The sequence below is a fragment of the Suncus etruscus genome, chromosome 1, assembly GCF_024139225.1.
Source record: "Suncus etruscus isolate mSunEtr1 chromosome 1, mSunEtr1.pri.cur, whole genome shotgun sequence".
Classification (NCBI taxonomy): domain Eukaryota; kingdom Metazoa; phylum Chordata; class Mammalia; order Eulipotyphla; family Soricidae; genus Suncus; species Suncus etruscus.
In genome coordinates, this window is record NC_064848.1 from 202,394,360 (window position 1) to 202,410,548 (window position 16,189).

Sequence of the window (16,189 nt, forward strand, 5' to 3'; positions counted from 1 at the left end):
GCGCCTGTCCATAAAAAAAAAAAATCAAGTTTGCTTAAAGCCCCAGAGCTGTAGATAAGCTGATGGAAAAGATTTTTTCCAGCTTTGCTGCAGGGTGAGATTAAATCCATACCAGCTCTACCAGGGGGGTTTCTATAAAAATGGAAGAATTGCAAAAATATGTTTAAATATTGGGGACCCAGAGCAATAGCACAGCAGGGAGGGTGTTAGCCTTGCAGGAGGCCAACCAAGGTTCTATCCTTGGCATCCCATATGGCCTACTGAACCTGCCAGGAGTGATTCCTGAGGACAGAGCCAGAAGTAACCCCTGAACACTCTGGGTATGGCTCAAAAAACAAGAAGAAAGAATAAAGGAAATGGAAAAGTTGTAGACCCTTGTGTAACCCTGCTCTGAGGCTTGTCCTTGGGGCCCCAAAGCTGTTAGGAGGCAGCTCTGCCTCATCCCATGAAAGGATGCAGGCAAAGAGGCACCAGGGCACATGCTAGCATTGGGGCCTCAGAAATAGGGTGAGCAGGGGCCGGAGAGAGAGCACCGTGGTAGGGCATTTGCCTTGCACGAAGCCAACCCAGGACAGACGGTAGTTCCAATCCCAGCATTCCATATGGTCCCCCAGCCTACCAGGAGTGATTTCTGAGTGCAAAGCCAGGAGTAACCCCTGAATGCCATGGGGTGTGACACAAAAACAAAACAAAAAAAGAAGTGGAGTGAGAGGGGAGGAAGAAGGGAGAGCACATGGGGAGGACCCCTGGGAGGGGAATGCTGGAGCACTGGAGGAGAGTAAAGTGGCACCATGGGTGGAGGAGGGGTGAGCCTGTCTTCCTAAAAGCACAGATATTACAGTAGTAAAAAAATAAAATATCAGGGTCAGAGTGACAGCAGAGCAGGGAGGGTGCTTGCCTTGTACAAAGCCGACCTGGGTTTGATTCCCAGCATTGTATAAGGTCTCCCAAGCTTATCAGAGCAATCTTTTTTAAACACATGGTTACAAGACTGTTCATAATACAGTTGTCGTTTGTTTTCGCAAATAAAGTTGTTCATGATTGAGTTACAGTCACACAATGTACAACTACCTTCACCGGTGCTCATTTCCTGCCAACAAAGTCCCCAGTTTCCCTCTCACCCACCCTGATGTCCTCTCCCATTCTTTTCTTTTTTTTTTTTAATTTTATTTTATTTTTATTTTTGGGCCACACCCAGCATTGCTCAGGGGTTACTCCTGGCTGTCTGCTCAGAAATAGCTCCTGGCAGGCACGGGGGACCATATGGGACACCGGGATTCGAACCAACCACCTCTGGTCCTGGATCGGCTGCTTGCAAGGCAAACACCGCTGTGCTATCTCTCCGGGCCCTCTCCCATTCTTTTCTTAAAGCAGATATTTCCTTCTTCTCTCTCTTTATCTCTCTCTCTCTCTCTTTCTCTCTCTTCCTTTTTTATCCTTTTTAGACACTTTGGTTTGCAGTACAGTGCACATTTCCAGCCACCAATGTTCCCAGTTTCCTTCCCACCTGCCCTCCCGGCCTAACTCTGGGGCGACATTTTACTTCTCTCTCTTGCTTTCTCGCTTACTCACTTTCTCTCTCTTCTCTTTTGAGATACTATGGTTTTCACTATTGCTAATTAAGGCATACTATAGATCTCACTTTATCCCCTTTCAGCACCCAGTTATTATCCAGAGTAAACAGTTCCAACCATCACTGTCACCGTGGACCATTCACTCTCCTAACTGCACTCACACCAGCCTTTGTGGCAAGTTTCTTACCATGAACGGGGTCTCCTGACCCTCATCTCTATTGTCTCTAAATATTATTAGCATACCATCTATTATTTTTCTTATTCCCCACAAATTTCATGACTTCATTTGTCCTAACACCTGCATTGTATTCCATTGTTGTGGATGTACCACAGTTGAGCACATAGCCAGGAATAACCCAAATACCACCAGGTATGGTCCCCAAACCAAAAATTAACACATAGGGCCCAGAGAGATAGCACAGAGGCGTTTGCCTTGCAAGCAGCCGATCCAGGACCAAAAGTGGTTGGTTCGAATCCCGGTGTCCCATAGGGTCCCCCGTGCCTGCCAGGAGCTATTTCTGAGCAGACGGCTAGAAGTAACCCCTGAGCACCGCCTGATGTGGCCCAAAAAACAAAAAACAAAAAAAAAAAAATTAACACATAGATAAATTGAATTAAATCAAATCCCAAGAGGGGAGAGGACTTCTTGGCTGGCAAAGAAGGATTCAGAAACTCACTTATTCCCTTCTCTCCAACTCCTATGCCTGTCCTGATGGGCATAAGGGGCATCCACGTGGGTGAAATCCCTCACTCGGCCCCAAACCAGCCTCTTCCCATCCCACTGCAACAGGCATGGGCACATTCAGGAGAATCCGGATCCACTGCAGACACATGCCGAGGATGTCAGCCACTGGCCAGAGAGTGAGGCGTACCTGAACTCCACAGCTGCATGTACCCCACCCCCAGTGAAATTAAACCAAGCAAGGACTATTCCATGGCCAGGCCTGGCAACGCAATGCTGCTTGGACCCAGCAGGAGTGACAAATTCAAGGGGCCAGTGGTCATTGGGGGCTGGAGTGATAGCACAGCGGTCAGGTTTTTGCCTTGCACACAGCCAACTCTGGATGGACCTGAATTCAATTTCCGGCATCCCATATGGTCCTCAGAGCCTGCCAGGAATGATTTCTGAGTGTAGAGCCAGGAGTAACCCCTGAGCACAGCTGGGTGTGGCCCCAAAACAAAAACAAAAACAAAAACAAGGGGTGTCAGTGGTGCCTGGGGAAACCCAGGGACATACCTGGTGGGGCTCAGGTTAACCAGGAGGTCCTGAGACACTTAGCAGGGTTTGCAAGACTGCAACCAGCAGTGTTGTGGGGGTTAGAGGGCACAACAACAAACACTGGCTTCCAGAACTGGCCTCCAGAACTGCATCTGGCTATCCCCGAGTCTCAGCAAATGACAAGTGATAGATCTGGATGTGGAAGCAGAAAGCATGACCATGTCCTTCCTCCCCAGGCTGAAGTTACAGGCGCTCACTGGTTCAGGCCAACCGGAGCAGCATTTTGGGGAGACACTGGGACCCCAACAGAGACATGAGAAGAAAAGATGAACCATGAAGTGAGCACCAGCACAGTCTTGGCAATCCTGCTGGTCAGTGTGACATGATCTGGCCCAACTGTGAACTTCAAACATGAGCCTCCTGGTCTCAACAATGGGTGGGTCGAGTTGGGGAACACCAGAGCATCCTGGATCTAGGAGGCTTCCCAGGAGCCTGCAGGTTTTGATCCAGAGAGCAGCAGCTCTCAAGGTGTAATACCCAGACCAGCATCTGATTTCCCTGCTCCCCACCCCAGGATGGGGGGACGGTTAACTCAAAAAAGGTCAATTCTCGGGGCTCCTTTCAGACTTCCTGAAGCAGAGCTGGGTGAACCTCTATAGGAAACAGCCAACGTCAAATCTCACAGAAGCTAGGGTCAGCCTAGGAGCCACAGAGCCTACAGTTCATTGTGGTGTCATCCCCATCCCTAGTCCCTGGGAAAAGGGTGCCAACAGGGGCCGGAGAGATAGCACCTGGAGTAAAGTGTTCACCATGAATCCGACTGACCAGTGTTCCCCAGGCACCACCAGAAATGAGCCCTGAGCAGAGAGCCAGAAAATAGTCCCTGAACACTGCTGGATATGTCCTAAACCCACGCTATCCCTCCCATAAAAAAATGGTGGGGGGATGAGGGGCCAGAGCAATAGCACAGTGGGGAAGGTATTTGACTTGTACACAGCTGACCGGATGCGATCTCCAGCATCCCATATGCCCCCCACCACACCCGAAGCTGCCAGGAGTAATTTTGAACAGAACCAGAAGCAACCTGAGTGCAGCTGGTGTGGTCCTCCAAAATATTTTAAAGGGGGTGCTAGAAAGGTAGCTCAATGGGCTGAGTGTATGCTTTGCATGCTCAAGATCTGAGTTTGATTCCAAGCACTTCCAGGTCGGATAGAACACCAATGGGAGAGACTCCGAGCACAGCACACACACACACCCCAAACAAAGCCAAGTCGAGCCCTCAAACAAACAGGGAGCAGAGAGAAAAAACTGATAAGGCACTTGGCTCTGCTGGCAGTCAGTATCAACTAGATCCATGGCACCATATATGGACCCCAGAACAGGGTCAGGGGTAAGTCCTAAGCATCAGATGTCCCTGAGCTGCACCAGGTGTGGCCCCAGCACTTCCTCCAATAAAAAGTCAACAATGGAATAAAAAGGCAGGGAAGTCGAACTAATCCCTGACCCTCGATAATTCCCTGTGGGGGACACCAATCTGACCACACTTCAGGTACGCTGGTTTTGACGTGCCTTTCCACAAAGTTCTATTACATTGGAAAGCATGGACAGAAGGAAGCAGCGGGTGAGGCATTAATATTTAAAGTCCTGATATCACCAGGGATTGTGGGAGTGTGCGCACGCACGCGCGCACGCGCACACACACACACACACGCACACACATATGCGTATCTTTCTTCTTCTAGGAGGCCTGGCAGCTGACTTCATGCCCCTAAAAGTCATGTAACAGAATGAACAGCTAAGAATAAGTGCTTACGGGGCCGGAGAGATAGCATGGAGGTAAGGCGTTTGCCTTTCATGCAGGAGGTCATCGGTTCGAATCCGGCGCCCCATATGGTCCCCTGTGCCTGCCAGGAGCAATTTCTGAGCCTGGAGCCAGGAATAACCCCTGAGCACTGCCAGGTGTGACCCAAAAACCAAAAAAAAAAAAAAAAAAAAAAAAAGAATAAGTGCTTACTAACCTTCTGCCATTATATTAATTACCTCATTGGAGACACAATAATTTTCAAATACACTTGCTACAGTATTTTTTGTTTGTTTGTTTTGTTTTTGGGTCACACCCGGCAGCACTCAGGGTTAACTCCTGGCTCTATGCTCAGAAATCACTCCTGACATGCTCAGGGGACCATATGGGATTCCAGGATTCAAACCACCATCCTTCTGCATGCAAGGCAAACACCTTACTCCATGCTATCTCTGCAGCCCTTTTTCTTTATTTTTAATGCTCTTTCTTTTCTTCCTTTTAAGTTTTTCTTTTTTTTTCCCCAATAACTTTGCTTTCACTGATCTGGAAACAAATGTATTGTGATCAACTATGCCAACGACATGATGCATTTTCTTTAAATAAAATTTTAGAAAGGAAAGGAAAAAAGGGAAAGCGGGGCTGGAGAGATAGCACAGCAGTAGGGTGTTTGCCTTGTATGCCCCGACCCAGGATGGGTGGTGGTTCAATTCATGGCATCCCATACGGTTCCCCAAGCCTACCAGGATCGATTTTCTGAGTGCAGAGCCAGAAGTAATCCCTGAGGACCGCTGGGTGTAACCCAAAACAAACAAACAAACAAACAAACAAAAGCAAGGCAACGTGATTGTTACAGACACAGCTCTGTCCCAAGCGCGCATCACTGACTTTACTCAGCCAGTAGCTCAGCTGGGCAAAAGCTCCAGTCCCTTGCACTCACTCAACAGTAATGAGCTTCTCAATTTCAATTTTCAATCTCAGCTTATCAATTTCCTCCACTTCTCCAGCCCAGGCTGCATTGATCGGCCCATCAGGCGGGCTCAGAACAAGTACATGAGCTCCGCTGGGCCTGGACCCCACCCAGAGGTGACATCCCCATCCTCTGAGCTGTTCTAACACCCCCTGGGAAACCTGTGTGCAAGGTAATGAGAAGCCGGTGCAGAAGTGACGGGCAAGGAGGCGTGCCAGGCAAGTGCTCTACTACTGAGTTCTGACTCCTACTCTGTCCTCCCCTCCCCATGCCTCCTGCCGAAAACTCAGGATGGCACCTGTGCAAACCTTTCCACCCCATTCTATTATGCTGGAAAGCTTGGACAGAAGGAAGCAGTGAGTGGATAATTAAAATTAAAAAAGAAAATCAAAATCAAACGCCCATTATGAATGGCCAGAGTCTTTAAGGGGGCATTTCTGCAAGATGAAAGCTCGGTGGATGGCCAGCAAGGCACTAATCAGCCACAAAATGCAATATCCACACCGCAGTGCGCCGGCCCCACTTACCAATTAAGATGACTCTGTTCAGAAGCAATGAAAGAGAAAAGGACAAAACAACAGGTGCTGGCACAGCTGCGGGAAATCTCATGCACTGCTAATGTGATTGACAGTGCCCCGGCTCCTCCAAAAAGCTCAAAAATACAGCCCAAGATCCAGCAAGCCTGTTTCTGAGTTTCCCAAAGATGGAAAATGAGGTTTCTAGTTCTTCTCATGCAGGATGCCCAAGTAGGCAGGAGCACTTCAAAAAGTCCCCATCTGGAACAAGAGATAGATAAACTGTGGTCTGGCATGCTAGAAAAGTGCTATTCAGCTGTGAAAAAAAGTGGACCATTCCATTCCCTGCTCCAACACAGGGGACCACTGCCCTCTCTGAAGGATATCTTAAGAAGTGGAATAAGCTGGCACTATTCACAGTAGCCAGAGTCTGGAAACCACACAAGTGCCAAGAATAGATGAGTGATAAAGAAATTGTGGTACACCCACACAACGGAATACTATGCAGCTGTTGTTAGGGAAAATGAAGTAATGAAATCTGCTTAAACATGGATAGTGTCGTGCTGAGTGAGATGAGTTGGGGGGTAGACAAAGAATGAACACACTCATCTGTGAAAAAATTGAAGGGGAAAACTCCATAGTATAAGGATAATACCCAAAAGACAATGGAAATGATGGAGGGGGAGTGGAAGAAGAGTAGGCAGAGAAGGACCCACTATGACCATGATGGTTAAAAAAAAAATCACTCTGGGACAAGAATTGGGTGCTGAAGAAAGTAAAGTGATAGACACAGTACTACTTCAATACAGTATTGCAAAGCACAGTGTCTAAAACAGGGGTCTCAAACTCGCAGCCTGAGGGCCGCAAATGGCCCTACCGAACAACATTTTGTGGCCCTGCCCTAGAGGAATCTTTTTTTGTTTTGTTTGTTTTAGTTGTTTTGGTCACACCCCCAATGTTCAAGGCTTACTACTGACTTTGCACTCAAGGATCACCCCGACCTTGCCTCCTGCGGCCCCCAGGTAAAATTGAGTTTGAGGACCCCCTGGTCTAAAAGGGAAAAAAGGAGGGGGCATAGTTTTCTGCCAAGAGGCAGACTGAGGTTGAGATGGGGGGGAGTGAACATGGGAAATTGGTGGCAAGACATGAGTACTGGTGAAAGGATGGGTGTTGGAACATACCAAAATTCAACTATCAACAATGTATTAACTCTACTCACAGTGATTTAATAAAAAGAAGAAAGAAGAAAGAAGGAAGGAATGAAGGAAGGAAGGAAGGAAGGAAGGAAGGAAGGAAGGAAGGAAGGAAGGAAGGAAGGAAGGAAGGAAGGAAGGAAGGAAGGAAGGAAGGAAGGAAGGAAGGAAGGAAGGAAGGAAAGGAAAGGAAAGGAAAGGAAAGGAGGAAGAAAGGAAGGAAAGAAGGAAGGAAGGAAGAAAGAAAGAAAGAAAGAAAGAAAGAAAGAAAGAAAGAAAGAAAGAAAGAAAGAAAGAAAGAAAGGAAGAAAGAAAGAAAAGAAGAATTAAGAAAGAAGAAAGAAGAAAGAAAGGGAAGGAAGGAAGGAAGGAAGGAAGGAAGGAAGGAAGGAAGGAAGGAAGGAAGGAAGGAAGGAAGGAAGGCAGAAAGACAGGCAGGCAGGCAGGCAGACAGAAAGAAGGAAAGAAAGAAAGAAAGAAAGAAAGAAAGAACGAAGAAAGAAAGAGAAAGAGAAGAAGAAAGAAAGAAAGAAAGAAAGAAAGAAAGAAAGAAAAGAAAGAAAGAAAAGAAAAAGAAGAAGAAAAGAGAAAAATTTAAAAGAAAAAAGAGAGTTGGGAGAAGAAGAAAGAAAGAAAGAAAGATAAGAAAGAAAGAAAGAAAGAAAGAAAGAAAGAAAGAAAGAAAGAAAGAAAGAAAGAAAGAAAGAAAGAAAGAAAGAAAGAAAGAAAGAAGAGAAAGAAAGAGAGACAGGCAGACAAACAATGAACAGACAGAGAGAAAAAGAAATGCCCAGAGCCACTTTAAAAAAGTGACTCACCAGGGCCACAGGTTGGGCCCCTCCTCTGTCCCCCCCCCCCCAGATGCAGCTCCCAACAAAGGCATAAGGCAGAGAACCAAACAGAAGCTGGCCACCTCTGCTTCACACAGGTAGTACCCCAGAACTCATGGTATTTCTCCTCAGGGGCTCCCCAGAAGCCCCTCAGCACAGCTGCAGTCTTTAAAGTCATTTGCTGTTAACTATTGATCTCACCCATGGTGGGGTCTCATGCTTCCCTGCAACGAACCATCTGGAAACATCTCCAGCACCTGTTTGCCCAGAGAGCTCCCCACAGCTCCCCAACGCCCTCCAAAGATCCCAAAAACCCTGGTTCCTAACGTCAAGGAGCGATGAGTATGCAGAAACCAAACTCAAAATCCCTAGTGGGCAGACAGACCCATGGACCACAGGTCAATACCCCATTCATTGCAAAGCTCTCAGTCACTGTCTAGTCTGGGTTGAGAAAGCAAATTAGCCGTGAAACGTGGGACCCATTAGTCTGGCTCTTGGACCTGGGGAGTGACCAGCTGCCTGTGACAGCAGCAATTAAAAGATGATTCTTAGCCAGTTAGGAAACCTTCAAAGGCAAGAACCCACTCTTGTTGGTAACCGACATTAATTCCTTCGAGGTGCCCAGCCCGGATGTCTACTGTCAGGCTGCCCTCTTTGCCCATTAGCGGGGCTCTGGGTGTTAATGGTTAATAGGGTCTCTCTGGAGTCCTTTCTTCTGGCTCTAGATGTGACCCTCTGCAACCCTCACATCTCTCCAATCCTGGCTGATTTCCTGCAGAGTCTACATATGGCCCCAGGAGCATCTCCAATATTCAGAGCCTCTATCAGAGCAAAGGGGAGACAGCGAGTGCAACACAGCACAAATTGGCTGAGGATTATCTGCCTGGGGTGGAGAAAGGACTTCCCATGAAGACAGCTGGTCAAACAGCACCCCTGTAGCCAGGGCCCATGGGGAGACCCATTGGTACTGCAAAGAGGAGCCCTGTTGGCCAGGGGAGGGCTTAGTGGTCACTCAGGCACCATGCCCAGTCCAGCCAGCATCTTCCCATCATGCTGTCCAACAGTGTGATGACCTGAGAGTCAGGGGTCAGCTTTAGACACACCTGGAGGATCCCCGAAGCTGTACCACAGTGAGGGTGGGACAGAGCCAGGCACAGGAGTGAGGACAAGTGGAGACTTGAGCCTGTATCCCCACCTGCATCGCATACACATCTGCACTCTCCCTCTCTCTACCCCATCAGAGACTCATGGTCCAGAACAGGAGTCCCTCCTGGCTAGAAAACAGTCACACCAGAGAACCAGCCTCCTTCCTCTTGTGCCCAGGGGATTTCCCACTCTTTGCCCCCTGAGCCTGACACTACCCAGCTCATCAGGCCCCAGCCCCTGAGGACACTCCTGGGGCCTTCCGCCCTTCTGGGTTCTGGGTGAGCTGAGAATCTGGGCCCAGTGCAGCCCTCACAGGAAGTTCCAGCTGGATCTGGCACAGAGCATGAATGTTGGGATGTTGGGGAAGGCAGCACGGCCCAGAGACAGGTTCCTGAGCTGGATCTTCCTCTTTGAGGCACCTCGACTCCAGGGACAGCGGCAGGGCCACAGGTTGCATGTTTCTGGGCCATGATCCCAGCCAGACAGTGCAGATAATGGAACCAAGCTTGGCCCTGCTCAGTGCCCACACGTGGAATTTACTCACCAGGTATGGCAGCAGAAGGTCAGCCACGTACACAAAGGCAGCCCCGAGACTGAAGCCCACGGCCACGGGGAGAAAGGCAAAGGCTCCGTTAGCCCCCCGAGGATGTGGCCATTTCACCGCCGCGCCAGCAGAGACCAGTAGGAAGCCGCCAGCATCACCTACAGGAACACAGTGAGAAGACATCAGTCCAACCATATCCCACATTGGGGACCCCCAGGGGCCTGCAGAACCCTCAAGATACGGCCCCCCCATGAGTGGGCACTTGAACTGTCAAACAAGATGGGGCAACTCATGCTAACCTGACCAGGCATCCTCTAGCCAACAAAGCCAGGAGGAGCAGCCAATCAGAACGTTGGGAATATACAATGAGGCACGCCCCCTGGAAGCCAGCCAGCCAATCAGCGCAGACTTTGGCCTAGGAGCCTGGAATGCTGGAAAAACAGATCTAGGATCCTCAGTAAAAGTTGAATGACAGGACAGAGGGGATGAGATTCGTCTTGTATATGGCTGCCTTAGGTTTGATCTCCAGCATACCCATATGGTCCTGAGCCTGCCATGAATAATTTCTGAGTACAGAGCCAGGAGTAGCCCCTGAGCATTGGTGGGTATGACCCAAAAACAAAAAGAAGGAGGCCTACACGTGAGATGCAGAGTCAGAAGTGGCTCTTAACTGGGACTCCAGGTCAGTCCCATTCTGGCATGAAATATGTGCAGGCTGATCTCAAGCCAAATCTTGAGGGATGAATCAGAATCTCGTTGTCCTTTGATCCATGGTGCAATGCATCCTGCATATAGCACCGCAAAAGGCATTTCCGTCCTCGCACTGAGTCCAGCGTCTCCACCACGCAATGACCCAACCCTACCTCCCATCCTGAAGTCCTGGAACCCACCAAGAGGCCCACGGCCTTTCACCTGGGTGTGCCTTCCTTATAGACAAGTACCAATTTAACTCCTCTAGCTCAGTGACACTCCATGGCCTGAGATAACCAGTTTGGTCACTGCTGGTTTGTGACCGAGACTTTCCTAGCTCCCCAAGTCTCCAGAGAAATCTGTGTGGAGCACAGAGCAGGGTGGAACCTTGGGAGGGACTATGCCATGAAAAACCTAAGGTGCCCAGAGAACCAAGGCAGCCCCTGAAAATGGGATCAAGTCCAGAGCTACTACCCCTCTAATTCCATGGCATCCCCTGGACTGATGGCTGGATCTTTTCAGGTCAAGTCTAGTGGTCATGCTACAGGTATGCATGTATGTATGTATGTATGTATGTGTGTGTGCTGTTTCACCCAAAACAAATATAGTCCCTAGTTCCTTTGTATCTGTTTGTTGACAACTTAGTTTTACTCCAAAATAGAGATTGTCTTACATGCAAACCTGGGTGGACAGGCTCAGGATAGCTGGAGCTCTCTGTCCTTACTCCTCCACCCAGGGTGGTCTCTGTATTCAATAAAAATGACAGTTCTAGCAGGCAGCTCGCTCTCCGTATGAGGTAGAAGATTGCCAGACTACACGTGTTTCACCTTAAGTCTGGTTTGGATTATTTCCTGCAGTGACTCTGCTTCATCCCCACTCACCAGGGGTTGGAAATATGTCATGGGGTGATTTTACAGAGGGGAGCCATCGACATGAGCTGTGCCAGTCCCCTTTTCCCCCTCACAGGGAGTTGACCCCAAACCTCAGACCTAGGGTAGAGTAAGTCACTATCTGCTCCTTGTCACTTCATGGGCCCCTCTGCGATGAGACTTCGCCCCCCACTTTTCATTCTTCAAGCAAGAAAGCTGAAGGCTGTCTGCCTTCCTGACTCATGCATTCACATGGGGGGGACTGTCCCCCGTCCCCCATGGCGAGCAGTTCTTCCCACCTCTACAGAAGCGACAGCCTTTAGAACGGGCCTTCGTGGCCTGCGTCACAGCTCTAGGGACATGTCACTGCTCTCGTCTTGTCTCAGACAGGAAAGGCGCGTACCTCGAATCGATCGCCTCCTACTCCCAGTCATATGCCCTCTGAGGCTGGCACCCCACTGCCTCAATGAGCAGGTGTCACTTTCCGGGGGCAATTTGCAGAGAAACTGACTCAAAGTCAGGCGGTCCCCAGAGCTGATCAATGACGAATTGAGGGATATAAACAGAAAGGCCCATTATAGATCCAGGAAGGAGGAAGAAAGAAGGGAGCGAGGAAGGAGGAAAAAAGAAGGCAGCGAGGAAGGAAGGAAGGAAGGAAGGAAGGAAGGTAAGGAAGGAAGGAAGGAAGGAAGGAAGGAAGGAAGGAAGGAAGGAAGGAAGGAAGGAAGGAAGGAAGGTAGGAAGGAAGGGAAGGAGGAAGGGAGGAGGGAAAGAGGGAGGGAGGGGAAGGAAAGAGTGAGTCTAAGGAGGCCTGGGAAGGAAGGAAGGAAGGAAGGAAGGAAGGAAGGAAGGAAGGAAGGAAGGAAGGAAGGAAGGAAGGAAGGAAGGAAGGAAGGAAGGAAGGGAGGGGAGGGAGGAAGGGAGGGAGGGAGGAAAGGGAGGGAGGGAGGGAGGAAGGAAGGAAGGGAGGAAGGAAGGAAGGAAGGAAAGAAGGAAGGAAGGAAGGAAGGAAAGAAGGAAGGAAGGAAGGAAGGGAGGGAGGGAGGGAGGAGGGAGGGAGGGAAAGAAGGGAGGAAGGGAGGGAGGAAGGAAGGGAGGAAGGGAGGAAGGAAGGGAAAGAGGGAGGAGGAAGGGAGGGGAAGGAAAGAGTGAGTCTAAGGAGGCCTGGGAAGGAAGGAAGGAAGGAAGGGAGGGAGGGAGCGGGAGGGAGGGTGGGAGGGAGGGAGGGAGGGAGGAGGAGGAAGAAGGAAGGAAGGAAGGAAGGAAGGAAGGATGGAAGGAAGGAAGGAAGGAAGGAAGGAAAGGAAGAAGAGTGAGTGAGTGTAAGGAGGCCAGACATCCTGGACTGCTGTGACCCGAGTGCTGTGCTAATGCATGGAGGGTGCCGGCTCACTCTGAAGTGAACAGTTTACAGCCAGCAGGCAGGCCAGACATGGACAGGCATGGAGGCAAACTTACAGAGCAAATATCCAATATCACCAGATCCACAACCATGGCATCCACTACCACTACATTCACTGTCACACTATCTGCCATCACATCCCTCAATACAATCTGTCACACACCACATCCACCATCACATCTGCCATCACGACAACGCCATTGCCACATCCACCATCACCATGTACACCTCACAACATTTGCCATCACCACGCCACTATCATCCACCACACACTACCACTAGACCCATTATCATGGCATCACCAGCATGACAATGGCTATCATCACATCCGTCTTCACAGCATTTCTGCCGTGTGAACCTACTACCCCAACCCTCACTCCCTTGCTACCCGGTGCTCTGTCTGCTCCCCCATCTCCCTCTGTCAGCCCCCAAACTGGGGTGCCATAGATCTTTCACCATTTTCCATCCCCTCTGTCCCAATGTGGATTTTGCCTCTTTCATACAGTAATAAGCAAAAGGTCTTTTACTTTATTTCAGGCTGGGGGACACACCTTGCAGTGTTTTGGGAGTTACTCAAGGCTCAGTGCTCAGGGGTCTCCCAGCCCTCTTTTCCTATATTCTAGTGCTGACTAATATTATATCAATGGAATAATTTCCTGTCTGAACACACCCACCAAAGGGCTGACGTTTTAGTGGCTTCTGACAACCAGGCAGAAAGTCCCCAGAGACATCTTGCATGTGAGTGTCTGCGTGTCTGTCTGTGCCATTTTCCCCATTCCCCAGAGGGCAGCGGCTGCTGGAAGAAGGGGGTGACCCCTACTTTAGAAATAAGCCCCCCTCCTGGCTGGCTCCCCTCTCCAGGGTGTGGGCAGTTTTGGATATGGGGGAAAGTGATATACTGACTCACTGAGACAGTAGCCGGAAGCCATGCATCTGATTAACCCACAATTACCCCCCAGAAGCAGGGCCTGGAGGGAGGAGGCGGGGTGAGCCCTGGCCCAAGGCTGCCCAGGCCAATCCTTGGCAAGACGTCCCTGCTCGGCCCAGATAACAGACACCCAGCAGCTTCCTGCAGCTGCGCCTATTTAAAAAGGCAAAAAGTGGGCACAGAGCATCAGCCCTGCAGCCCAGAGCAGCCTTGAGGACCGGGATCAGACCAGCTACGTCCTCCTCCCGCCTCAGTCTACAGATCAAACTGGGGTCCTTGGTTTCCGGGGGAATGTTGGAGGGAATGAGAACCGCCGACCACCGCCACCAACTCCCTGCAAAGAGCCAGGAAGGACAGAAACCAAGAGAGAATGATGGATTGTCTAGCCAGGGTCCTGGCTCGGGGTCAAGTGTGGGGATAAGACCAGAGCAGCACACAGTCCTCCACTTATGTCCCATCTCAGGCGGAACTCCATGATACATGCTGCTTCATGGCTGTCAGCCAGTGTCACATGAGGGAAAGTCATGACAATACTGAGCTTGGGCCAGAGAAGGATCCGAGAGACAGTAAAGGATGGTTTGGGTGTGGGCATCTCCAATATTCTGCGACCAAATGGATAGACAGACAGACAGACACACACACACACACACACACACACACACACATACACACACACAAATACACACACAAACACACACACAAACACACACAAAGCAGGGAACAGCCCCACAACATCCCATTTTTAGGTATTTTAGGTATTTTTAGGGCGAGTTAGGCCACACCCAGCTATGCTCAGGGGTTACTCTTGGCTCTGCACTCAGAAGTCACTCCTGGCAGGCTCGAGGAACCAAATGAGACCCGGGAGATCAAACCAGGGTTCATCTCGGGTTGGCCATATGCAGTGCAAACACCGTACCACTGTGCTATCATTCCAGCCCCCAACCCATTGGTCTTGACGGTTAGTTATGGGCCAAAGCAGGACTGAATGTCCACATAGGTGAAGAAAGAAGCAAAAGGTGCAAGTCGAGAGAGTTTCGGGGACAAGATCACAGCGCTGGTCTGGGCAGCTGGTCATGTGGGGGAACCTCAAAGCAGTGCTTGGGTGAGAGAAGCCACCTGCCCATTTTCTCTGTGCTGAGTCCCAGCACACCTCCTACCCACCAGATCTGCACCAGAGGGGAAATCGAGATAGAGAGAAACGTGGCTGTACCCATTGCAAGTTTAGTAAATGATCTCTGAGTTCCCTCTTTTAAGATGGTTGACCTGGGCCAGAGTGATAGCACAGCGGTAGGACATTTGCCTTGCACATGGCCGACCCAGGACAGAACTGGGTTCGGATCCTGGCATCCCGTATGGTCCCCTGAGCCTGCCATGAGTAATTTCTAAGCACCAGCGGGTGTGGCCGCAAAACAAAACAACAACAACAAAAAGATGGTTGACCTGGGGCCGGAATGACAGCACAGTGGAAGGGTGTTTGCCTTGCATGTTACCAATCAGGTTTGATCCCCCAGTATCTTATAGGGTCCCCTAGAGCCAGCCAAGAGTGATTTCCAAACACAAAGCCATGAGTAACTCCTGACTAGCCCCTGAGAACCATTGAGTATGGTAAAAAAAAAAAAAAAAAAAAAAGATAAAAAAGAAAATTGATATAGCGGTATGTCAAGCAATGCCCATGTGTAAGAGAAAACTGGTTAAATGTCAAGAAAATTCAGCAGGCTGGAGATGCAGAGAGTCCAGCCCATCCCCTTTCTGGGGGGCTGCCCTCCACCACCCTTGTTGACAGAGGCCCAAAGGAGCTCAGCCATATGGGGGAACAGTCCAGGCATGCAGGAATGTCCAGTTACTACTGCTTTGGATACCACATACCATTCTCACCCATCTGCAAACTGACTTTGAATCCCTGTTCCCAGCTACAGGTGCTGCAGGCAGAGGAGGGTCTCAGAGAGGAAGTACATGCATGGGAGGGTCTGGGGGGGGGGGAACCAGGAACACTGTCAGAAAGGGCCTAGTGCGTCAAACCAAGCCCCAGGGGGTTGCCATAGGAAAGCCACGGAAGACACAGAGAAGTTCTGGAAAACAACAAATAAGGAAGATGTGACCCACAGAACCACTGGCTCCTCATTCTAAGTGGAAGTGAGTGACACCTGGCTGTGAGAAGGCTTGGAGACTGCAAAGTGACAGAGACGTAGGAGGGAAGAGAGGAGAGACCAGCAGGAAGGTCAAAGCAAATCAGCTTTGTCAAGGGGACCCTGGGTCGCTGCAGAAAACATTCACCTGAGTCAAGGCCCTGGGGAGGGCCAAGGACTACACTCAGGGGCTGGAGCACGGGTCTGCATAAAAAGGTCCAGGTCCCATCCCAGCACTGTGTGGGCCAAGAGCCCCCAGTTCCAAAATGGACTCAGAAGTTTCCCAATATCCACAAGATAGAAACAGGTGGGAGGGGAGGGGGAATAGGGGGAAGGGAAAGGAGGAAAGAAGGAAGGAGAAGGACCAGACAGATAGCACAGCGGT

General features: G+C 50.0%; 1 protein-coding gene across 1 annotated transcript in view; it reads right to left on the reverse strand.

Annotated features, from left to right (window-relative positions):
* The window catches only part of SLC39A11 (solute carrier family 39 member 11), a 175,559-nt gene that overhangs the window by 135,357 nt on the left and 24,013 nt on the right, over window positions 1–16,189 (reverse strand). The window contains 2 exon segments of the mRNA XM_049769690.1: window positions 9,790–9,911; window positions 9,914–9,947. Coding sequence (XP_049625647.1) covers window positions 9,790–9,911; window positions 9,914–9,947 — 156 coding nt within the window.